General features: G+C 38.4%; 1 protein-coding gene across 1 annotated transcript in view; it reads left to right on the forward strand.

The window, feature by feature from the left end:
• Nucleotides 1-14541: 14541 nt before the first annotated feature.
• The window catches only part of cyth3b (cytohesin 3b), a 79047-nt gene continuing 68044 nt past the window's right edge, over nt 14542-25544 (forward strand). The window contains exon 1 of the mRNA XM_051717462.1: nt 14542-14802. Within this exon, the coding sequence (XP_051573422.1) occupies nt 14784-14802 (19 nt within the window). The 5' untranslated portion in view covers nt 14542-14783. The remainder of the gene's footprint in view (nt 14803-25544) is intronic.

A 25544-nucleotide genomic window follows, 5' to 3' on the forward strand; every position in this document is an offset into this window, starting at 1 on the left:
TATGCTTATTATACTTTTGCTCCCACAGAGAAAAATAAACGATCCAGCGAACAACATAACCTAACCTAACCCTAACCTAACCATAAAGTGTAACCCCTTACCAAAACCCTAAATTAACCAACATACAATGTTGTTGTGATTTTTCATAATTTGTAAGATATAGTATAAGTTGGCTTGTAATGTACAAATTATGTTTGTTCCTATAGAGAAAAATAAACAAACCAACGAACAATGTTACAATGATTTTACCTAAATCATAAGAAATCGTACAAGTTGGCTCATACAAAAACTTTCAACTTTAACTCCCATAGAGAGAAAAACAAAACAAAAAAACAAAAAAAATTCAACAACAAACAGTTAACAAATGTTATTATAATTTTTCCTAAGTTTAACCCCTAACCCAAACCTACACCTAACCATAAAGTGTAACCACTTACCCAAACCCTAAACATAACCATGATTTTAAAAGGAAAATAACTTTTCTGTACCATGTATCATTCAAAGTAATAGTGAGGCTTGCATTAGCAAACACCACTAATAATTCATTACACACTGCAGAAGCCTGAAAGAGGGTATGCACATTGCAATATATAAGATGACAAGCTGAACTCGAAAACATTACAATATCTTGAATAACCCGCAGACCACTGTGTATTGGTGAATGGGGTGTTGGGGTGAGGGGTGACCTGACTGCAGACATTGGGGCAGATGAACATGTGTTTGTCTGACTGCTTAATCAGGCCAAGAGAACTCGGTCAGCGTGCCGTTATCTTCCCCGAGTGTAGACATATTGTGCCAGACATATGCTGCCTGAGGGCGGCCGCCTCTGGTGCAGAGCACACTGGCAAATCTTCAGCCACTCACATACTTCATGCAGACATGCATGCATGCCATTCATCATTCCCTGGAATAATGGGTTACATCTGGAATAAACAGAAAGAGGTTTAGGTCAACCTATGACAGAAAGTCAATAATGGGTACACTGTAAAAAAAAAAAAAAAAAATCCTGTTCAATTTATGGTAAAAAAAAACTGCCAGCTGTGGTAGCCAGAAATCTAACATAAAACAACTCAATGTACTAATATCAAAAAGAAGAAACATAAATATTTCAGTAAAATATAATAGTTTTCATAGGGACTTTTTTTTTTTTACTGCAATTTTAACAATAGTAACAATAGTAAAACTACATGTATTAAAGGTGCACACAGTAATTCTAATCCAATACACTTTTTGTCAAATTCTGCAAATATCTCCTCACAGTCTGCTAGCTGTCCATTCTGTGGGTGGGCTGAAAAAAAATCTAGTATTTGTACACAGCCCTGGCTCTGTAAATGGAATAAAAACAAAGTGGATCAGACCGATCCACACAACACTACTCCAGCCAGTCAGCAACAGGGGGTGGTTCTTGCGTGTGCACAGGATGGGGGGTGGGGGCAGACCGAGATGGAAATTCATTAGAAGAGTGATGGCAAATCTGGCTGATGCAAACTTTGTAAACTTCAAGCAGGACAACTGGCTGAGAAACAGACCAAGAGAAAAAGGTCAGACGAATATAAACTAAAAAAAGAAGGATTATGATAAGTCGAGGGCTAGGAGCGGTGGAGAGATCTACGAGAGGTAAAAGGCTTGAAGAAGGATGCAGAAGTTGCTTTTTTCTTCTCGATAGGTGGGTAACATAAATTTTGCTATGTTTCACAGAACCCATATATGCTGTTGTTGTTATGTTAGATTTAGTAGCAGGAGAGATGTGAGTGTCTGGAGCTGGTGTGCGTAAAACCGTCACGTGTGCATGAATTTGGGGGGTGGAGCTTCCAAAGGAGCATTGAAGGGAGGGGTGTGTTTGTTTTGGCAGTGTATCAACAGTGTTTCTCAGGAATCGCTGAGTGCACCTTTAACTTGTTAAACAAAGTATAACTTTTCATGGTTAACTATAAGGTAAATCAACCCCCCAACTCTAAGATTACATGTATTGCCTTGTAAAATACAATATAATTGTTTACCGTATATAGTACATTTACATTTATGCATTTGGCAGACGCTTTTATCCAAAGTGACTTGCAGTACAGTGCACTTATTACAGGGACAATCCCCCTGGAGCAACCTGGAGTTAAGTGCCTTGCTCAAGCATACAATGGTGATAGCTGTGGGGATTGAACCAGCAACCTTCTGATTACCAGTTATGTGCTTTAGCCCACTACGCCACCATCACTCCACCATATAGTAAGGTTAACCAATTAATAGTTTTTCACTGTAACATTTTTGCATTGTTTATACATTAAAATTATGGATTGTTTTTACAGTGTAGTTGATGCATTCTGTGCTCATGGACATTTACTTTTGATTTTAGGTTAACGTTTATATAAATGTATAAGGGAAAGTGTATCATTTAGGTGTCATAGTTTCTTTAAAGCTTTTCACCATTTTTTAACACTTTTTTTTTTTTTGCGTTCGCGAAGTCTTTAGCTTAAAGCATCAGACTGTTGCCTACTCTGATGATCAACATTATTTATAACAGCGTTTTACCAATACTTCATTTGGAGGTTTTATATCATATACAATATTGTACAATGTTTATGACAAATCAAATCTTGTGAAAGCTGGCTGGAAAAGACTCCAGACTGTTGCAGACTGCATCTGTCAATTCACTTCCATGTGTTTATGGATGGTTCTTGACCTTTCAAGATTGTGGTAAATAGGACAACTGCTAATGCAGCATCAATAATATCCATATACCCATCAATATATATATCCTTATATATCCATAAGGAATATTCTCATTCCAGAGAGCATTTAAGAAAAATGCGTGTAGTAAAGGATGTGTCATCAGTATTTTTGGTATGTTTTTGCGAAAGAAAGAAAGACTAAAAGTGAATTATGCCAACATTTAGGAATACAATAGCATATACAGTAGAGGCCTCATGCTAAACAAATTTGATATCAAGGGGTCTTGGAATGTTTGTACTTTAAAAAAAAATTCCACCCGCAGGAATGTTTATAATAAAAGCGGTGGGAGTAGTGGTCATAAGCGCAACGGGATGGATAGGTCATAACCATAAATTAATTTAGCACCAAAAACATACATAATATACAGTGGCAAACCCTTTGGAATTAGCTGGTTTTCTGAATTAATTGGTCATAAAATGCGATCTCATCTTCATCAAAGTCACAAGTATAGACAAACACAATGTGCTTAAGCTAAAAACACACAAACAATTATAAACAAATATGTCTTTATTGAGCACATCCCATTAAACATTCACAGTGCTGTGGAAAAAGTAAGTGAACCCTTGGATTTAATAACTGGTCGATCCTCCTTTGGCAGCAATAACCTCACCCAAGTGTTTTTAGTAGCTGCGGATTAGACCTGCAGGACGTTCAGAAGGAATTTTGGATCATTCTTCCTTACAGAACTGCTTCAGCTCAGCCATATTCTCTCTGGAGGTCATTCCACAGCATCTCTATTGGGTTAAGGTCTGGGTTCTGACTGGGCCACTCCAAAAGGTGTATTTTCTTTTTTTGAAGCCATTCTGTTGTGGATTTACTTTGATGTTTAGGGTCATTGTGCTGCTGCATCAACCTAACTTCTACTGAGCTTCAGCTGGTCACAGCCACCCTGACATTATCCTGTAGGATATCTTGATAAACTTGGGAATTCATATGTCCATCTATGATGGCATGCGGTCCAGGCCCTGAAGCAGCAAAGCAGCCCCAAACATTATCCCAGTAGCGTTGTGGAGTGTCAAGGTGGTCTTTGGCAAACTTCTGACAAGCAGCAATGTTTTTGTTGGAATGCAGCAGCTTCCTTCGTGATGTCCTGCCATGAACGCCATACCTGTTTAATGTTTTCCATAAAGTAGACTCATGAACAGAGATGTTAACCAGTTCCAATGATTCCTTCAAGTCTTTAGCAGTCACTTTAGTGTTCTTTTTTACTGCATTGAGCATTCTGCAGTGTGCCCTTTGAGTCATCTTGGCTGGACGGCCACTTCTAGGGAGAGTACCCACAGTACTAAATCATCTCCATTTATAGACAATTTGTCTAGCTGTTGACAGATAAATATCTAAGCTCTTCGAGATAACTTTGTAACCCTTTCCAGCTTTATGCAAAAGAACAATTCTTGATCGTAGGTCTTCTGAGATCTCTTTTTTTTTTGCGAGGCATGGTTCACGACAGCAGATGCTTCTTGTGAATAGCAAATCTTTTTTGTAGCTCTAGCTCTAACCCACACCTCCAATCTCATTTCATTAATTGGATGCCAGGTTTGCCAACTCCTGACTCTAATTAGCTTTTGTTGACATCATTACTCTAGAGTTTCACATATTTTTTCCAACCTACACTGTGAATGTTTGAATTATGTATTCAGTATGTACAAGAACAATATATGTACAAAATGTGTTATTAGTTAAAACAAATTGTTTGTTCATTATTGTAATTTAGATGAAGATCAAACCAGATTTGAAGACAAATTTATATATAAATGCAGGTAATTCCAAAGGGTTCACATTCTTTTTCTTGCCACTGTATATATACACAGTATATATATACTGCTTGTATAATTTTTCTTTTTCATTTTTCAAAGTAAGTGTACTTTTTAACCAAGTGGACAAAGTGTCAGTGAAGAGCATCCTTGAGATAAAATATGAGACAAGTGATGTTTGAAGAAAATATAAGGATCATTTTATAATACTACTGGGCATCATTTTCAATCAAGCTGTCATTTTGCCAAATAATGCAAAAAGTATGATTTAATTGTGTGTATTTATGATACATAAAATGTTAGCAATGAAATTAGCCTTAACAACACAAAAGAGTAGGCCATTTTATTTCAAAAACATCAGCGTGATTTCCAGCACAGAATTCTATTAAACACAATACAGAATGACACTGTTGTTTGCATTTTTGACTTTCAGGGAAAAAAACAAAAAAAAATAATTTTTAACTATGCTAATGGATCAGTCTTTATTTCTCTGAAAATATCCATGTGACCCTGCATGTAATTTTACTCAATATGAAGTCTAGACTGACTTCAAAGTCCATCCAGATGTTACATGTATACATAATCATTGCTGGTAGTTTCTGTTTCCAAAAACTAAAGAAAAGAAGGTGCAGACCCTCCATCGAGAGTGTGAAAATGTGTGTTGGTGGACAGAATGGGAGTTTTAATGAATGTGTGTGAATGGGGACTTGAGGGAGTCTCAGGTTTTGGGGGAGTATTTCCTGTTCTGGGAGCAGATGTGGAACGCAGTCCAGGAAACACTCTGTTTTCCCAGTTTTCCATGCGTTCACATTTACTGCGTGGGAGGGAGGGGGAGAGAGAGAGAGAGAGAGAGAGAGAGAGAGAGAGAGAGAGAGAGAGAGATAGAGAGAGAGAGAGCGAGCAGCAATTGAGCCACAGTCAAGCCCAAGCTCTGATTTGAATACATCAAAGCTGCGCACTGAAAATAGGTCATATACATGATCTTTGCTGCACAAATACTGTATGCTCACACACAACTGACCATTTGTTTCATTAGTCTTTTGGAGGCTATTCTGCAAGTGATGCATTGCAAAATACAAATTAAATAAGCGATGAACCATAATTTGATACTTGCTGATTGATTACTGGGAGAGAAGGATAGTAGATATCCATAAGCAGATATCTCTTTCGTCTGATCAGGATACGTCAGTTGTGCCCCCATCTTGGAATGGTAAACAAGGAGACTTGTTTAAATGCAAGTCAATGGAGGAGATCCCTCAGAGCACTGCATAAACTGTTTTTGTGTGAAACCAGTTCATCATATAATAAATTGACTGCCTGGGTGTTACTCTTCAATTTGTCTGCCATGATATATTCAGAGAAATTTTGCAACAAACAGGATTTATACTACTGTAAAACTCTTAAAGCATTTTCAAAAATATGGTTGTACTTGTCAAAAAAAAAAAAAAAAAAAGACTAACTTAATATGTATTATGTATTATACACTGTCATTATTTAATATCTGTGTAATTTTTTATGGTAGTCTAGACTATAAATTGCACTGCAATTATTATCTCAGTTTAATTAATAATTCAGTCCCAGGTCATGGTTTATAATATATGTGGATAGAACTTACTACGTGTATGATTTGTGCTATATGATTTAATAACAAATATATGACAAGAATAAACAAATACAATGGCAAGAAAAAGAATGTGAACCCTTTGGAATTACCTGCATTTATATATAAATGTGTCTTAATATCTGGTTTGAACTTCATCTAAATTACAATAATGAACAAACACAATTTGTTTAACTAATAACACACAAATTATTGTATTGTTCTTGTACATACTGAATACATCATTCAAACATTCACAGTGTAGGTTGGAAAAAGTATGTGAATCCCTTAGACTAATGATGTCAACAAAAGCTATTTAGAGTCAGGAGTTGGCAAACCTGGCATCCAATTAATGAAATGAGATTGGGGTTGTGGGTTAGAGCTACTATGACTTATAAAAAGAACTCAACCATTTTGAGTTTGCTACTCTCAAGAAGCATCTGTGATATTGACCTTGCCTCTCAAAAAAGAGATCTCAGAAGACCTACGATCAAGAATTTTTGCTTTGCATAAAGCTGAAAAGGGATACAAAGTTAGATATTCTTCTGCCCACAGTTAGACAAATTTTCTATAAATAGAGATGATTTAGTACTATGGCAGCTCTCCCTAGAAGTGTCTGTCCAGCCAAGATGACTCAAAGGGCACACTGCAGAATGCTCATTGAGGTAAGAAAGAACACTAGAGTGACTGCTAAAGGCTTGAAGGAATCATTGGAACTAGTTTACATCTCTGTTCATTAGTCAACTATATGGAAAACATTAAACAGGCATGGTGTCCATGGCAGGACACCATGAAGGAAGCCACTGCTCTCCAATAAAAACATTGCTGCGCATCTGAAGTTTGCCAATGACCACCTTGACACTCCACAATGCTACTGGGATAATGTTTTGTGGACTGATGAAACTAAGGTTGAATTGTTTGGGAAGAACACGCAGCACTGCGTATTAGTGCCCGACCGATATATCGGTCGGCCGATATTAGCCTATCACCGTTATGTCGGTATCGGCATATATGTTTACCGATATGTGCATACATGAAAACTTTCTTTCAGAACATATAATGCAGAAAACAATGCTTTAGAATTGGTGTCATTACGTCCATCTTTTACTCTCCGTGACAACGAGCTTTTAGCTAACTAGCTAACCACATAGCTACTTTCAGTGCTTATCAGCTGAGTGGAAGCTAATGTGTAAACATTTATTCACCAAACTGTTTTGTTCAGGATTCACAGTTTGGTACCCCCTTCAACTGAACAGTTCTAGTTGTTGCATTTATAAAATGTAATATTTAAAAGTCTGGTTTTTGACCGTTGAAAGTTTCCCCTGAACTTGTATAGCAGAATACGGTGTAATACTGCTGCCGCTGTTATCTCTTGTCTCGGCAGGTATAAATGCTTTTTGTTTTACAACCTGCCAATAATTGACTGCCAGCATTAATATAGTCAGCATTTGACTGATACTAAACAGTACTGATGTTTATTTAGCTATTTATTTTATTTGAATTTATTCTTTATTTTAATGGTCAGCAACTGACTGATACTAAACAGTAATGATGTTTATTTATTTGAATTTATTCTTTATTTTAATGGTTAGCAACTGACTGATACTAAACAGTAATGATGTTTATTTAGCTATTTATTGTATTTTTATTTATTCTTTATTTAAATGGTCAGCAACTGACTGATACTGAACATACAGTACTGATGTTTTTAAGCTATTTATTGTATTTTTATTTATTCTTTATTTTCTCAGTGTTCATTTCTAGAATTTTTTGACAATGTATAATAATAATGTCAAATATTCTTTGATAAAAATATTTGTTTAAGAAAGCAGCCTTCTGAGTACCTTTGCATTGTCATATCAGTGCAAAATCAGTGAACAATCCACATAGAAAAGGTCTGTTTTCATTCCATCTCAAAAATTAACTATATCGGCCACCATATTGGTAATCGATGAATTTTCCCCCTCTAAAATCGGTATCGGTCTCAAAAATCCCATATCGGTCGGGCTCTACTGCGTATGGTGTAAAAAGGGCACCGCATACCAACATGAAAACATCATCCCAACTATGAAGTATGGTGGAGGGAGCAACATGACTTGGGGCTGCTTTGCTGCTTCAGGGCCTGAACCGCTTGCCATCATCGAGGGAAAAATGAATTCCCAAGTTTATCAAGATATCCTATAGGTTAACGTCAAGGAAGCTCAGTAGAAGTTGGGTGATGCAGCAGGACAATGACCCTAAACATCAAAGTAAATCCACTACAGAATGGCTTCAAAAAAGAAAATCCTTTTCCCAGTAGAGATGCTGTGGAATGACCTCAAGAGAGCCGTTCACACCAGACATCCTAAGAATATGGCTGATCGGAAACAGTTCTGTAAGGAAGAATGGTTCAAAATTCCTTCTGTACGTCGTGCAGGTCTAATCCGCAGCTACTGGAAACGGTTGGTTGAGGTTATTGCTGCCAAAGAAAGATCGACCAGTTATTAAATCCAAGGGTTCACTTACTTTTTCCACTGCACTGTGAATGTTTAATGATAAGTGTTCAATAAAGACATGGATGTTTATAATTGTTTGTGTGTTGTTAGTTTAAGCACATTGTGCTTTGTCTGTACTTGTGACTTTGATGAAGATAAGATCACATTTTATGACCAATTAATACAGAAAACCAGCTAATTCCAAAGGGTTCACATACTTTTTCTTGCCACTGTATATATACACAGTGTGTGTGTATATATATATATATATATATATATATATATATATATATATATATATATATATATATACAGTGCATCCGGAAAGTATTCACAGGGCTTCACTTTTTCCACATTTTGTTATGTTACAGCCTTATTCCAAAATGGATTAAATTCATTATTTTCCTCAAAATTCTACAAACAATACCCCATAACGACAATGTGAAAGTTTGTTTGAAATCTTTGCAAATTTATTAAAAATAAAAAATGAAAAATTAGATGTTTCTACAACTTGATTGGAGTCCACCTGTGGTAAATTCAGTTGATTGGACATGATTTGGAAAGGCACACACCTGTGTCCCACAGTTAACAGTGCATGTCAGAGCACAAACCAAGCCATGAAGTCCAAGGAATTGTCTGCAGACCTCCAAGACAGGATTGTATCGAGGCACAGATCTGGGGAAGGGTACAGAAAAATTTCTGCAGCATTGAAGGTCCCAATGAGCACAGTGGCCTCCATCATCCGTAAATGGAAGAAGTTTGGAACCACCAGGACTCTTCCTAGAGCTGGCCGCCCGGCCAAACTGAGCGATCGGGGGAGAAGGGCCTTAGTCAGGGAGGTGACCAAGAACCCGATGGTCACTCTGACAGAGCCCCAGCATTTCTCTGTGGAGAGAGGAGAACCTTCCAGAAAAACAACCATCTCTGCAGCACTCCACCAATCAGGCCTGTATGGTAGAGTGGCCAGACGGAAGCCACTCCTCAGTAAAAGGCACATGACAGCCCGCCTGGAGTTTGCCAAAAGGCACCTGAAGGACTCTCAGACCATGAGAAATAAAATTATCTGGTCTGATGAAACAAAGATTGAACTCTTTAGCCTGAATGGCAAGCGTCATGTCTGGAGGAAACCAGGCACCGCTCATCACCTGGCCAATACCATCCCTACAGTGAAGCATGGTGGTGGCAGCATCATGCTGTTGGGACATTTTTCAGCGGCAGGAACTGGGAGACTAGTCAGGATCGAGAATGAATGCAGCAACGTACAGAGACATCCTTGATGAAAACCTGCTCCATGGTGCTCTGGACCTCAGACTGGGGTGAAGGTTCATCTTCCAACAGGACAATGACCCTTAGCACACAGCCAAGATAACAAAGGAGTGGCTACGAGACAACTCTGTGAATGTCCTTGAGTGGCCCAGCCAGAGCCCAGACTTGAACCCGATTGAACATCTCTGGAGAGATCTGAAAATGGCTGTGCACCGACGCTCCCCTTTGAGAGGTCCTGCAAAGAAGAATGGGAGAAACTGCCCAAAAATAGGTGTGCCAAGCTTGTAGCATCATACTCAAAAAGACTTGAGGCTGTAATTGGTGCCAAAGGTGCTTCAACAAAGTATTGAGCAAAGGCTGTGAATACTTATGTACATGTGATTTTTTTTCGTTTTTTATTTTTAATAAATTTGCCAAGATTTCAAACAAACTTCTTTCACGTTGTCATTATGGGGTATTGTTTGTAGAATTTTGAGGAAAATAATGAATTTAATCCATTTTGTAATAAGGCTGTAACATAAAATGTGGAAAAAGTGACACGCTGTGAATATTTTCCGGATGCACTGTATATATATATATATATATATATATATATATATATATATATATATATACAGTTGTGCTCTAAAGTTTGCATACCCTGGCAGAAATTGTGAAATTTTGGCATTTATTTTGAAAATATGACTGATCATGCAAAAAAACTGTCTTTTATTTAAGGATAGTGATCATATGAAGCCATTTATTATCACATAGTTGTTTGGCTCCTTTTTAAATCGTAATGATAACAGAAATCACACAAATGGCCCTGATCAAAGGTTTACATATCCTTGAATGTTTGGCCTTGTTACAGACACACAAGGTGACACACACAGGTTTAAATGGCAATTAAAGGTTAATTTCCCACACCTGTGGCTTTTTAAATTGCAATTAGTGTCTGTGTATAAATAGTCAATGAGTTTGTTAGCTCTCACTTGGATGCACTGAGCAGGCTAGATACTGAGCCATGGGGAGCAGAAAAGAACTGTCAAAAGACCTGTGTAACAAGGTAATGGAACTTTATAAAGATGGAAAATGATATAAAAAGATATCAAAAGCCTTGAAAATGCCAGTCAGTACTGTTCAATCACTTATTAAGAAGTGGAAAATTCAGGGATCTCTTGATACCAAGCCAAGGTCAGGTAGACCAAGAAAGATTTCAACCACAACTGCCAGAAGAATTGTTCGGGATACAAAGAAAAACCCACAGTTAACCTCAGGAGAAATACAGGCTGCTCTGGAAAAAGACAGTGTGGTTGTTTCAAGGAGCACAATATGACGATACTTGAACAAAAATGAGCTGCATGGTTGAGTTGCCAGAAAGAAGCCTTTACTGCACCAATGCCAAAAAAAAGCCCGGTTACAATATGCCCGACAACACCTTGACATGCCTCACAACTTCTGGCACACTTTAATTTGGAGTGACGAGACCAAAATAGAGCTTTATGGTCACAACCATAAGCGCTATATTTGGAGAGGGGCCAACAAGGCCTATAGTGAAAAGAATACCATCCCCACTGTGAAGCATGGTGGTGCTCACTGATGATTTGGGGGTGTGTGAGCTATAAAGGCATGAGGAATCTTGTGAAAATTGATGGCAAGATGAATGCAGCATGTTATCAGAAAATACTGGCAGACAGTTTGCATTCTTCTGCACGAAAGCTGCACATGGGACGCTCTTGGACGTTCCAGCGCAACAATGTTCCTAAGCACAAGGCCAAGTTGACCCTCCAGTGGCTACAGCAGAAAAAGGTCAAGGTTCTAGAGTGGCCATCACAGTCTCCTGACCTTAATATCATTGAGCCACTCTGGGGAGATCTCAAACTTGCGGTTCATGCAAGACGACCAAAGACTTTGCATGACCTGGAGGCCTTTTGCCAAGATGAATGGGCAGCTATACCACCTGCAAGAATTTGGGGCCTCATAGACAACTATTACAAAAGACTGCATGCTGTCATTGATGCTAAAGGGGGCAATACACAGTATTAAGAACTAAGGGTATGCAGACTTTTGAACAGGGGTCATTTCATTTTTTTCATTGTTGCCATGTTTTGTTTTATGATTGTGCCATTCTGTTATAACCTACAGTTGAATATGAATCCCATAAGAAATAAAAGAAATGTGTTTTGCCTGCTCACTCATGTTTTCTTTAAAAATGGTACATATATTACCAATTCTCCAAGGGTATGCAAACTTTTGATCACAACTGTACATGGGACGCTATATATATATATATATCCAAAGGGTTCACATACTTTTTCTACTATATATATTATGGGGCAAAATTGTTTAGTGTGGTGGAAATTATGTTATTGTTAAAAGTTTCCAAGTCAGTTTTAATGTGACCTTCATATAAAGGAAAAGTTTAAATTGGTTAGTTTGATAATAAATCAACACCTGGGTGATGCAATTGCCCAAAGTTGAAGAAACGTGCATATAATTTTAATCTATTTTATTTTCTGTGTCTGTTGTGTCTTTGAAAATTGTGGAAGGATCTGTTACCAAAGTAAAACTCCTTGTGTGTGTGTACTTGGCTGGTAAAGCTCTGTAATGCAGTACACCGTAATCTCCTCATCATGTCTTCTTCTTCCCATGTTTTTTCAGTATCAGACTATCAGCATTTTGAATTGTGACGTTTAAAACAATGAATAACAAAATAATTCCAGCGGACAGTAAAATGAACGTCTAACTTCATTCCTGAGTGGTTTGGTAATGTGTATACAGATAGCAGCCCATTTGGTCTGAGAGGCAGGCATTCTGTAATTGAATCTATGTGTTGAAGAAACATACAGGTGTAGTTTTGTGAATGTTCATGCCATCATCCATTACATGAGGTGTAAGACTGTACCCAGCTCCCATCTTCACTACTGTAGATTTTCCTCTCAGATACACTTCGTAGTCAGTTTTGGGGTCTTTTTAAAAAAGATGAAATACATCTTTCTCTTTTATTGTAGCCATTAAAAACATTTTTGTGGCTTTCAGTTCACGTCTGTTAGCTTTGCGGCTAATCTCTATGCTAGTGTAGTCCTAAAAGTTGACAAAATTACCTTTTAGTAGATACATACATTTAAATTTTAAAATTCTCGCATGGTAAAAGGGATATATATCAAAAACATTTATGACGTCATCTTGCATTCATGGGCGTGTACAGATTTTACTCCAATTAAATGCTGTCTGGCATGAGAATGTCCCTCCCCCTAATACCACCTGCATTTGTCTTATTTATTCTCATGACAGGGTACACTTTTGTACACATTGTATAATAACTGAATGTTTAACAGAGCCCACTCAAAATTTACATTCCAAATCCACTTTAATTTTTATTCTGCAAAACAATGAGTCATGAGGCAGCGAATGCCTGGCTCATGAATATTAATTACATGACGTGATGTTCCCTCAGTAGCTGATTGGCTAAGAGATTGATGCATAAATATATTCATTATGTTTGTGCTGAAGATAAATTTTACAGTCTTTCCAAGTTCACCCAAAAATGAAAATTCTTTCATCATTTACTAGCCCCTCATGCCATCCCAGATTTGGATGACTTTCTTTCTTCTGCTGAACACAAAGATTTTTAGAAGAATATTTCAGCTCTGTAGGTCCAAACAATGCAAGTGAATGGTGGCCAGAATTTTGAAGGTCCAAAAAGCATATAAAGGCAGCATAAAAAATGCATAAATCTAAATCCATATTTTCTGAAGCGATATGATAAGTGTGGGTGAGAAACAGATCAATATTTAAGTCCGTTTTTACCATAAATTCTCCTCCCTGCCCAGTAGGTGGCGATATGCACAAAGAATGCAAATCACCAAAAACAAAAGAAGAATATGAAAGTGAAAATGGAGATTGATAATGAAAAAGGACTTAAATATTGAACTGTTTCTCACCCACACCTATCACATTGCTTCTAAAGCTATGGATTTAACCACTGGAGTCATACTAAACACAGCTGGATTACTTTTATGCTGCATTTATGTCCTTTTGGAGCTTCAAAGTTCTGGTCACCATTCACTTACATTGTATGGACCTACAGAGCTGAGATATTCTTCTAAATATATTTGTTTGTATTCAGCAGAAAGAAAGTCATACACATCTGGGATGGCATGAGGATGAGAAAATGATGAGAGAATTTCCATTTTTGGGTGAACTATTCCTTTAAATTCAAGTGCAAATACATGGCTAACAATTATACAGTATCAATGATTAAGTATCAATAGTCAATAATGATATACTATTAAAATAAAATGTATTGGAAAGGCATCATTTTGAAAAACTTTTAGTTTTTACAACTCTAGGGTTCTTGCATTTAAAAAAAAAAAAAAAAAAAAAAAACTTTTTTAAACGAGTGAAAGGTAAGTATTGCACAGAGTGTTATTTTGTTCCTGAAAAATGTAATAGTTTTAATGATGGCAGGCTTGGAGTAGCGGCCCCTGAATTACTGTACGAATTCTGCTAGTTAAAGGCTTGTCTCATTAATATTAATCAAATTACGCGTGGGTGTTGGACTTCTTTCACGAATATTAATTAGGTAAATTGACCGACGCTTTAGGAGGGTTAGCAGGCAACGTCAGCATAGCGTAATTAATATTCATCAAGTCTTCGCCGTAGTAGGATCGGTAAATTCTCGGGGGCGGGGCGAGTGTTATGACGTGTAACGGTCGCTGTGAAACACAGATGCCCGTGTGTCTGGAGCGCTGTTTCGGCTGGATGTTATTGATCCACGCTAGTGAATAAACGGAGAAGCGCGTTACACTTTTGGGATTGGGATTAAAAAGAGAATCGAGAGAATATATCAGTTTACACCGTTTACTCCAGATAAAACAGGACGCGTCTGTATAAGCAGCATATACAAGCCTCATTATAAAGAATATTTCTGTCTGGAGCGGGTTCACATCACAACATTACTGTGTTTTACATTTATCTGCAGATATGGACGAGGACAATCAAGGTAAGAGCCTCGGGTTTATTATGCATGAGAAATGTGTGGATATCCACTCATACAATACTGTTATGGGTAAATATGGCATTAGACACAGATGTGCCGGATCAATATGAGCACAGCATTGCATCCATCATTTATGTGCATTTATTTTGTGCAACCATAAATCAAAAAAGAAAATGTAAATGGCTCAGTTTGTATCTTATGATGATCGTGATAACAGCACTCAGTGTACTTGCTTATTTTTTTTATATAATTGCGTTATACATACTTTTATATTTATTATTTGTAAATATTGTTGTTTAAAATTAGTTTTAAATGGTTGTAGTACTGGCAGTGTTGTAACAGTTGTAATTATGACATTAAAGCTCTTTGTTTTTAAGGCCAAACAAAGTGTTTCAAACAACATATTGCATATCAAATTCAGCAACATCGATTATACTCATTTACTGTAATTGTAACTGTACTGTATTTGCCCATGGTCTGAATATAGTACACTACTACTAAAGATCCAGGGCTCAGAAGTGGAGATCTAAGATCTTAGATGGGTCAGCAGTGCAGAATTTGTTTCAGTCAAATGTTAAACTTGAGTTACTGTAGGTGCAAATATCAGAGCATGTGGAATGACCTACATGTCAGTATGCCAGTGTTTGTCAAAAGGGACTGAGCTGATATGTTTATTGATTTAATCTAGTCAACACTGTACTCCCTAAGCTCAGTTTCTGAAGTAGAACACATATTTCCACCAACTTCCACTTTTATCCAAATACACAGAGGAACACGCATCAAGATATGTTGAGCTGCTCAATGGCTGAGTGATGCATTCATGGTGGGTTCATCTATTCAAATGAGATCACTCATTTAGACATTGAGGATGGTTGGAAGTTTGTTGGCAAACAGATTAGAACTAGAATTGTATTTTCTAAAGAAAACGTGAGTGGTTCTTTCTCATGTAAAACTCACTAATTATGCTAGGATGTTGTGAGTGGTTGCCAGGGCGTTGCTATGTAGTTGTTGGGCGTTCTGGAGGTTGCTGTGGCATTGTTAAGGTGCTCTTGGTGGTTGCTAGGGCATTGCTCAGTGGTTGCTAGGAGTAGGGTGTTCTGGGGGGTTGCTAGAGCATTGTTGTGGAGCTCTGGGTGGAAGTTAAGCCGTTTACTTAGCCATTGCAAGGACACCGGTTGGGTGCTCTGGGTGGTTACTAGAGCATTGCTAAGTGGATGCTAGGATGTTGGTAGGGTGTTCTGGGTGGTTGCTAGAGCATTGGTAGGGTGTTGTGGGTGGTTGGTATGGTGTGTTCTGGGGGTTGCTAAGTGTTGTTAGGGTGCTCTAGGTGGTTGTTAACACATTGCCAGGGGGTTGCTAGGGCATTGTTAGGGTGCGCTGGGTGGTTGCTAGGACATAGGCATGGTTTTCTGGGTGGTTGTTAGAGCATTGTTAGGGTGCTCTGGGTGGTTCTTGGGGCATTGCTAAGTGGATGCTAGGATGTTGGTGGGGTGTTCTGTTGCCATGTGGTTGGTAGCGTGTTCTGGGGGTTGCTTGGGCGTTGGCATGGTTTTCTGTGTGGTTGTTAGAGCATTGTTAGGGTGCTCTGAGTGGTTGCTAGAGTGTTGCTAATTGGATGCTATGATGTCGGTAGGGTGTTCTGGGTTGTTGCTAGGGTGTTACTAAGTGGATGCAGGATGTCGGTAGAGTGTTCTAGGTGGTTGTGAAGGCACTGCCAGGGGGTTGGTAAGGTCTTCTTGGGGTTGCTTGGGGATTGTTAGGGTGTGCTGGGTGGTTGCTAGGACATCGTCATGGTTTTCTGGGTTGTTGCTAGGACATTGGTAGGGTGCTCTGAGTGGTTGCTAGGACATTTTAGGGTACTCTGGGTGGTTTCTAGGACATTGTTAGCTGTGGCATGTGGTCAGGCCCTCCAAACCCTTCAGTAAAGGGGTGACGTGAATTGAGACGAAACGTTATTCAAACTATGAAACGTTCTTTCCCTCGTTTATTCCACAATGTATGCATTTAATAAACAAATGCATTAAAATATAGAAATATACAACTTCTAAGACTAAGAGGTCTGTGACAGCCAATCAAATCATGCTGTAGAGCTACATCACAACGTGCCCATTCACACAATTTTTTAAAGGGTTCTGTGATTCATTTGTATTAGCATAGTGACAGAAAATCTGACAAATCAGATGTGTTCATTTCACCTTGCGGGTTGGCCTTTAGCTCTTTGGCCCTTCACCACTCACATGAGTGTTACGCACTGAATGGATGCAAAACAGGAATGTTTTTTCCTTTAGCAGCATTTGAGGCTGACGATGAACAGTGATACAGACAGAGCAAGCAGTCTTAAAATTGGTGGATGATTTTACAGGGAAGAATCCGAAAGACATTATTTTCTTCAAACGAACGGACTATTGACAACTTTCCTGTGATGTGTTCGATCGTAAAAGCCAGTCAAAGGAGTTGTATTGAAGGATTGAAGGGGTACCTGGTTAATGCACTGCACGCCACTGATTTTAAGGGTGCTCTGGGTGGTTGCTAGGGCATCGCTAAGTGGATGCTAGGATGTTGGTTGGGTGTACTGGGTGGATGTAAAGGAATTGCAAGATGGTTGGTAGGGTGTTCTGGGGGTTGCTAGGGTGTTGTTAGGGTGTGCTGGATGGTTGCTAGGACATAGTTAGAGTGTTCTGTATGGCTGTTAAGGCATTAATAAGTGGTTGGTAGAGTGTTCTGTGGGTTGCTTGGGCATTGTGCTCTAGGTGGTTGCTAGGACTTTAATACAGTGTTCTAAGTAGTTGCTAAGACATTGCCAGGTGGTTGTTAGTGTGCTTTGGGTGGTTGCTAGGGTGTTTGCCAAGTGGTTGCTTGGGCATTGTTAAGGTACTCTGGGTGGTTGCAAGGGTGTTACTAAATGGTTGCTAGGATATTAGTAGGGTGTTCAGGGTGGTTGCTAGAGCACTAGCAGTTGGTTGGTTGGGTGTTCTAGGGGTTATGAGGGCATTGTGCTCTGGTTGGTTGCTGGGGCATTGCTAAGTATTTGCTAGGGCATTGGTATGGTGTTCTGAGTGGCTGCAAGGGCGTTGTTAGGGTGCTCTTAGTGATTGCTAGGGCATTACTAAGTGGTTTCTAGGAGGTTGGTAGGGTGTTCTGGGTAATTATTAAGGCATTTCCAGGTGGTTGGTGGGGTGTTCTGAGTGGCTGCTAAGGCATTGTTATGGTGCTCTCGGTGGTTGCTAGGGCATTACTAAGCGGTTGCTAAGACATTGGTTGGGTGTTCTGGATGGTTGCTAGGGCATTGCTATGAGGTTACTTTCTGGCCCAATTAAAAATATTTCTGGTGCTTGTCCATGCAAAACTTGTTGCCACAATACTAGGGCAAGGGTCATCAACAGGGGGTCCGTGACCCCAGAGGGTCCACAGTGGTACCGCAGGGGGTCTGCAAATTATTGCTTGATCCACCATTGGCATTTGTAATAATCACTCACTCACTCGAACGCGAGCGACAGCGAGAGAGAGAAGTATTCATTTTACATTGATGTCCTTCGCAGCTTTAGTGTGACTAAACAGCGCTAGTCAGTAAAAGTGCGCAGCCCGGACAAACCCTTCACATGACCACTGCTCATCACGAGCCGCTCAATGCGTGACGCACATCACACTGCAGTGGAGGGTCACGTGAGTAAAACACATCTGCTTTGCATTGGTCGTGCTGTGAGGTTGAGCAGATGACAGCCAGGGTTGGGAAGGTTACTTTTGAAATGTATTCCACTACATATTACAGAATACATGCTGTTAAATGTAATTTGTAACATATTCCGTTAGATAACTCAAGGTCAGTAACGTATTCTAAATACTTTGGATTACTTCTTCAGCACTGGTAGATTTTTTCACTTGTTTTGACTATAAAAACTCTGCCAGTACAGTAAGAGAAAATACACATGTTAAAAATACATTCTCTGAAAAACCTAAATATCTTATGAAGTGTTGTTTTTAAAACAATATATTTCAAATTGATCTTGTTTTAAGGATTTTTAGATATTTTTACAGGAAAACAATAAAAAAAAATTATCATCAAGAATACAATATTTGCCCTAATATCAAAGGTCGTTACTAGAAAAATAGAAATTATGATCCAACGTGAATTTTCTTGATAAAAAATATGATCGTGTCTGGTAACATGTGCATGTAAAATGGCTAGAAATAGCATTTTAGCTTAGCGTAAAGCTGATAATTTACACAAGGTTTATTTTTATTTCTTCTGCTCCAAACTTACTTCAAACGTACTTCTCTGTCTGCTCGTATGAATGTAACACATCATAAGAAAGTGTTTCACCGCTGTTCAAATGCACTTTGGATCGCATCATTTATATGTATAAATGTTTTCCATCTGAAAGGACTAAATATGAAATGAAATAAATGACAATAAAATGCAAAGTAATCTCTTCAGTAATCAAAATACTTTTTGAATGTAACTGTAATCTAATTACCAATGATTTAAATTGTAACTGTAGTAGAATACAGTTACTTATATTTTGTATTTTAAATGCGTATTCCCATTACTCCCCAACCCTAATGACAGCCTACAGTTTTTTTTATTATTAGTTGCTTTTTGCTTTCAGAACAATAGCTTACTTGCCTGGTGTAAATAAATAGTTGCCGCTGAGATAATCAAGCTGGCATACATGGTCCTTAATGTTCCGCACATACAAGACGGTGACTCGTTTTCCTCATTACAAATTTTTACTCAATGAAATGAACAGTAATTTTGAAATATATGTATAAAATCGATCACTCACATGAGATGAAGACTCCATTTTAGTAACCTTATAAAAGTTGTTTTATTCTGCATGGACAGGGTTTGTCTGTCTATCTATCTGTGTGTCTTTTTCTTTCTTTTTGGAGGAGGTTTGGCACAGGGATTAACAGTGGAAATTAAAAATGTCACTTCATGCAAAAATGTTGCAGACCCCTGCTGTCCCTGCTGAAAAGACCAGCTAAAACCAGCTTAAACTGGTTGGCTGGTTTTAGCTGGGTGCCCATCTGGTCAGTTAGCTGGTTTCAGAGAGGTTTTGAACACTTTTTTCTGGTCAGGTTGGGAGACCAGCTAGCCTCCCAGATTAAACCAGCTTGGCCAGGCTTACCAGCTAAAACCACACTGACCAGCTAAGAACAGCCTGACCAACTAAGACCACCCTCCAGCTAAGATCAGCATGACCAGCCTGACCAGCTAAAAAAAGTGTTCAAAACCCCTTTAAAACCAGCCTGACTAGTTACTGTATGACCAGGCTGGGCGACCAATTAAAACCAGCCAACCAGCTTATGTTGGATTTAGCTGGTCTTTTCAGCAGGGCATCATTTAATGATTATTTCAACGGCTTTGCAATGTAAACATTATGAAGTATGTACATACAATAATATGGTACCTTAGCACCATACACGTTTTTATAGGCATAAAACACGACGCTCAATTTTATACAATATGTAATGGGAGTCCCGGCTCACAAGGGGTCCAAAGGGGTCCTTGGCCTGAAAATGGTTGAAGACCCCTGTACTAGGGTGTTGTGTGTGGTTGCCATTGCATTATGCAGTTGCTAAGGTGATCAAACAGTTTTTGCTAATGGTTGCTGTGGGGTTTTGGGTGGTTGCTCGGTGATTGCTTACTGGACAAAAAAGCCTACCCCCAAGTCTCTATGATATTCTGGTCTGTAGTTATGGCTCGGGTGACTCCAATGAAAGTATGGAATTTTTTTCACCCGTTTTATTGTTTGTGAGGTAAAACTTAAATAATAATAATAATAATAATAATAGCACACCTCTCCTCAGCAAGATTACTTTGGGGTTAGATGTTTTGAAAAAAATGCTATTGAATCCTTGAGCATTTGGATCTTTGTGCGGTTCTTCGTCATGTAATCCGTGTATATGCATGCATGTGTTGTAATATTTCAAGAGGTGGCTTGCTCACTGGAAACTACAAATCAGCATATACAAGGCATATGCTCAACATAATCTCTACTGTTTGCAGCACCACTGCTTTGGGCTCATACTGAGGGTCGGCTAACAGTCAGACTGCTGGAGTGCTTTGACACTGGTTGGTGCTTCGTGTCAGGGTGGAGTCTCTGGGCACATGTGATGTGAGCAGCGGGCAGACTGGATTAAACTCTCAGGGATGAATGTTCTGCTCCACGGTGCATCATCTGTAACTGCTGGGGTTCCTGCTTGGTAACAGTAATCAATGCTGTGGTCCACTGCAGAAGATTTCATATCAGATAATTATGTTTAGTATGTTTCAGGCCTTAGTACTGTATGTTTATTTGCTGCTCTATTGACTAAAATACCCAAACCAACCATGCCTATTTTTCACATTGACGCAACTAGTTATCTACAGCAAAGAGTACCACAGTTTTAAGCCTCCTAACAAAATGTAGTATTTATGTCTGTTAATGACAAGCTAACAGAAAATGACATCTGAAGCGACATCGTCAACGTTACACTTAGTAAGACTGTGGTAGGATTATTACAGCGAGTCTTTGTGCTGCAGGGCAGTGGGGAGTTTCTCGAAGCATGCTGTATATTTCATTAAGCCGCATGACATCAGCTGGAGAACCACTAGCAAAATGACATCATGCAGTCACATCAGCACACACATCATCCAGCTGTGATCAGAACGCTGAACATGAACTTGTTTTGAACTTACCGGTTTCAAACACTAGATTATTGTATGATTTAGGATATGAGAAATCATAACAAAGCCTGGCAGAACACATGTGCAATGTCAGTGTAGTTAGCATGTGAACTCTTGAGCATGACAGGAGCATTGTTCCAAACCCTAGTGAGCTGCCTTGCGGTCCACTTTCTACAAGCAACTACATTTTAATGCAACAAGCGAATCATCATGTATCCTCATAAGTGACTCATTGAATTGCTTTGGATGGCCAACAACTCTGTGCTTCTCACATAAAGGGCTCGAGAGACTCGACTCACCATTGATTCCAGAAGACCTTTTTCATGCAGGCTAGTTCTGGTCTGCTCCATTTCTTGTACCAATTTGCTGTGTCCAAAAGGCTGAATTATTGTTGATTTTAATGTAAGATTCACCAGAAATACTTTAACAAACTTACCTCCATTTCAAATGATTTCCTAGGTATGATGAAACAAAGAAAATGGTTTTATGTTATTTGAATGGATGAAATCACATCAAGGGGGAAAGTACATACCTGTGTCAGCAGCAGAGTCTGACTATTTTTTATAGAACAACAACACAAACATTAGTACCTACTGTATAGCACCTCATTAATTAACATTAGAACATGAAAGGGCAATACACAACAAAAAAAACGTAAATTTTTTTAAATAATGAAATACAGACTAAACAATGATAGCTTGATGTTCACATTGCTCTCACGACTTCACCATTTATTTCCATCCCAGAATTTGATTATACGGACACCACTGTTTTAAATGTATTAAATGTTGAGTTATACCAGAGACAGTTTAGCAGAAATGGACTATTAAAATGAATGGGAGAAATTGGAACGCCCAACACATGTAGCAAAGGAAGTCCTGCCTTACAGGTAAAAGAACCAATCACCTTTTTGATACAGACATCGCCTGTCAATCAATTCGAGAACGTGCATGCGAATTTGCTGAACCAGCCTGAAAAATAGTGTTTTTTTAGCGTGATCTGAGCTAAAGAAGTACAATTTATGATATTATTGTTGTCAGATATTTACTGCTGATTTTAAATATGTTCTTTAATCGTAATCTTGACCAACCGTTTTGGAGATTTCGGTCATTCCCTATTTAAGTAGATAGGAGCTGTACTTTTATGCTGCTTGTTTACATAGAAAATAGCTGCCCAGCCTCATCAGGAGCTTTCCAAAGATGGCCGCCAAGTGGACTGACTTGCCTCCAAATGGACATTGGTTATACCGTCATGATTTAAGTGGAATAATTGGGTAAGTGTTCATAGGTGACAGATGTATATGACAAAATAAATTACAGTTATGAGTTTTGAATTTGGGGGTCCTTATCTAATTTGAATGCAATATAAATAAATACATATGTAAAAAAAAAAAAAAAACAGTAAAGATGGAAACGTTACCTTTGTAATTTTTGGTTGTTAGTAATAAATAACAGTACTTTAAGTTGCTTCTCTCTTTACTGAACACTTCTAACATACAAACCAGCAATTGCTTTGCAAACAAAAATGGGAAATGAACATGTTGCAAACACATCAATGAAAACACTATGTCAAAAGTAAAACTAGCTTTAAAAGAAATTTTTGGACTGGAGTTTGGTATGTATATTCCTCGGAGAACAACTTGAATAGTGTGCAGTGCCTCATGTTTTCCTCTTGAACCTTAAAGCTGCCTTTTCACTGTCTCCAAAAAGCGACAGACTGTAGACCAGAAGTCAGTCATTTCCAATGAAGAGTCAGACGAGGGCTGCGCAAAGTTCCGACCATCTGTGGATGTGGAATTTTTGGATCCGAATTTTGCTACCAATGTCATTGGTAGCAAACTTTGGGGGCTTCTCTTACAACGAATAAAATCCATTGTGAGCAAATTCACAGTTCATCATGACTGCCACTAGGGGGAGAAATATGTTAATATAGGAGACAGTGAAAAGGCGGCTTAACACTTCACTATTTATCACATCAGATACTTGTGTGCAATACAATAGAACATGACACATTAGATAAAGTGCTGTGTCATGCTAAATAAATAGTATAACATTTTTAGATTTATTGTCAAATTCAATCAAGGATACTACAAAACATTCCACTGACAGAATTCAGGAGGAAGTTCTAATACACAACTGTCAGAGTCTGATGTGACGACATTGGGATGCATGAAAAAGGTCCATAGATTGATGTTAGCATGTTGCTATGCTAACAACACAAGACTAATACATTTGAAAATACATCTAAAATATGGGGTGAAAAATTCGAAATTTCTCTTGACTTGTCCATGAACTTGGATTCATTTTTCACAGAGCTCAGCACAGTGTTTTCTAGTATGACCTCTCTGTGAAGGATGCATGCTTTACTGCCTTAGAATTTGGTCAAAAGAAGTAATCTTCAACTGCAGCATAGTGCAGTGTTGTCTATTCTTGGTTGCATGGGGAGATAGATAAAAACTTCTTAATACTACTAATACCTTGATTGACATCTGCATATACTGTTAACAAAGGCAGCACACAAGGCTAGCCATGATAAATGGGGGTTGTGTTTTCAAACTCAAAACTTAAGCACACAGAAATCATTTTTATACCTTCTGGACTAATATACTCTTCCTGAGACTTCTGATCGCTAAGATTTTTCAGAGATTGTAAAAAGAGTTAATAGCTGATTCATTTCACACAAAAAACACTAACACACGCTACAGGGTTAAAAATTTGAGAATGCAAAAATTAGAAACACATTTGCACAAACAAAAAGGCAGTTTGAGGAATTTGTGTTGGTGCAAGGAAAACTGAAGACGTCTTTCACCCCCTCATAAAGGAAACCAGACGGCAGACACATCTCTAGAGTTTGAAGCATGTGGCAAAATACATTCCAGTGAAAAAAGAGAGACTCTTTTGAAGAGCAGTGTTTTTCCAATGCTAGAATGGGAAGGTAGCAGTAGAGGTGAAGGGGAATACAAATTGTTTAAGACAATGAAGGATCAGGAAAAGGTGTATTCTGTAATCTTGGACAACTGGTCCCATTCTTTGCTTCCTCTAGCGTGGGCTTTCATTCTCTATGCGTCCTTAGAATGAGGTTATTGGAAAGAGATTTCCTTGAGGAAAAACTGTTCTTTGTCATGAATCACTGAGCATTATAATTTGAAAATTTCGTCATCATGCATAACACAAAATTCCAAAAAGTTTGGTAAGGCCATCACGATAGCTATTGCTCATTACCGTCTGTTCTATGGATATAAATGATACCTCAAACCATGCTTCTTGTTTAGGAAAAGTTTGTACTATTTTTCTAAGCAATCCAACTATCGGTTAATTAAATAAAACAGGTGAAAACCTCTCATATAGTCTTAAGCCTCGGTCACATTTACCTTTGCATGGTGAAATTCTGCAGGTGAAGAAGGTGTGGGCAAAAGTTAAGCGAGTGATAAACCTGCAATAACTACTTTCCAAGCAGCCTCTTTTTATGTTGTTATTAAGAAACACCACTAAAATGATTACCTCATCCATTGTGAATATTTAACGTAGCTATAAATGAAGCACTGCCCACACTGAGGTCAATGCCCAACCAAGCAACTTCATATTAGTCAGTGCTGTGAATTCACATGTCAAAGTTTACCAAACATGAACATGAAACAAACATTCCCGCTGAGATGACTGTACCGAGCTTTTACATTAAAAGAGGGACCCAAGTCATACATTATCTAGGGAGCAGAATAGTATAGAGGCTCGCAGGTGGACTCTTTTGACTGGAGACAGTAAGTAACCACCTAGCCATAGCAACCACCCAGAACACCCACGAAAGTGTATAGCAACACATGAAAAACCACTCAAAACAACTTAGCAACCGAATAGCAACTAGGGGTGTAACGATCCATCGATCTGACCAATGATCCAATGTTATCGATACAACACGTAAATATCGATATAGACATTTTTTTAAGATGTACCTTTATTTTAATACTCATGTCAGCCACGTCCGTATGCATTTCTGATGAAGCAACCGTATTACATTCATTTCACTTTGAGTGCTAAATATGCTTTTCATGTGGAACATGGTTGTGTGCGGGGTCTTT

Source organism: Myxocyprinus asiaticus, chromosome 14 (assembly GCF_019703515.2).
Source record: "Myxocyprinus asiaticus isolate MX2 ecotype Aquarium Trade chromosome 14, UBuf_Myxa_2, whole genome shotgun sequence".
NCBI classification, from domain to species: Eukaryota; Metazoa; Chordata; class Actinopteri; order Cypriniformes; family Catostomidae; genus Myxocyprinus; species Myxocyprinus asiaticus.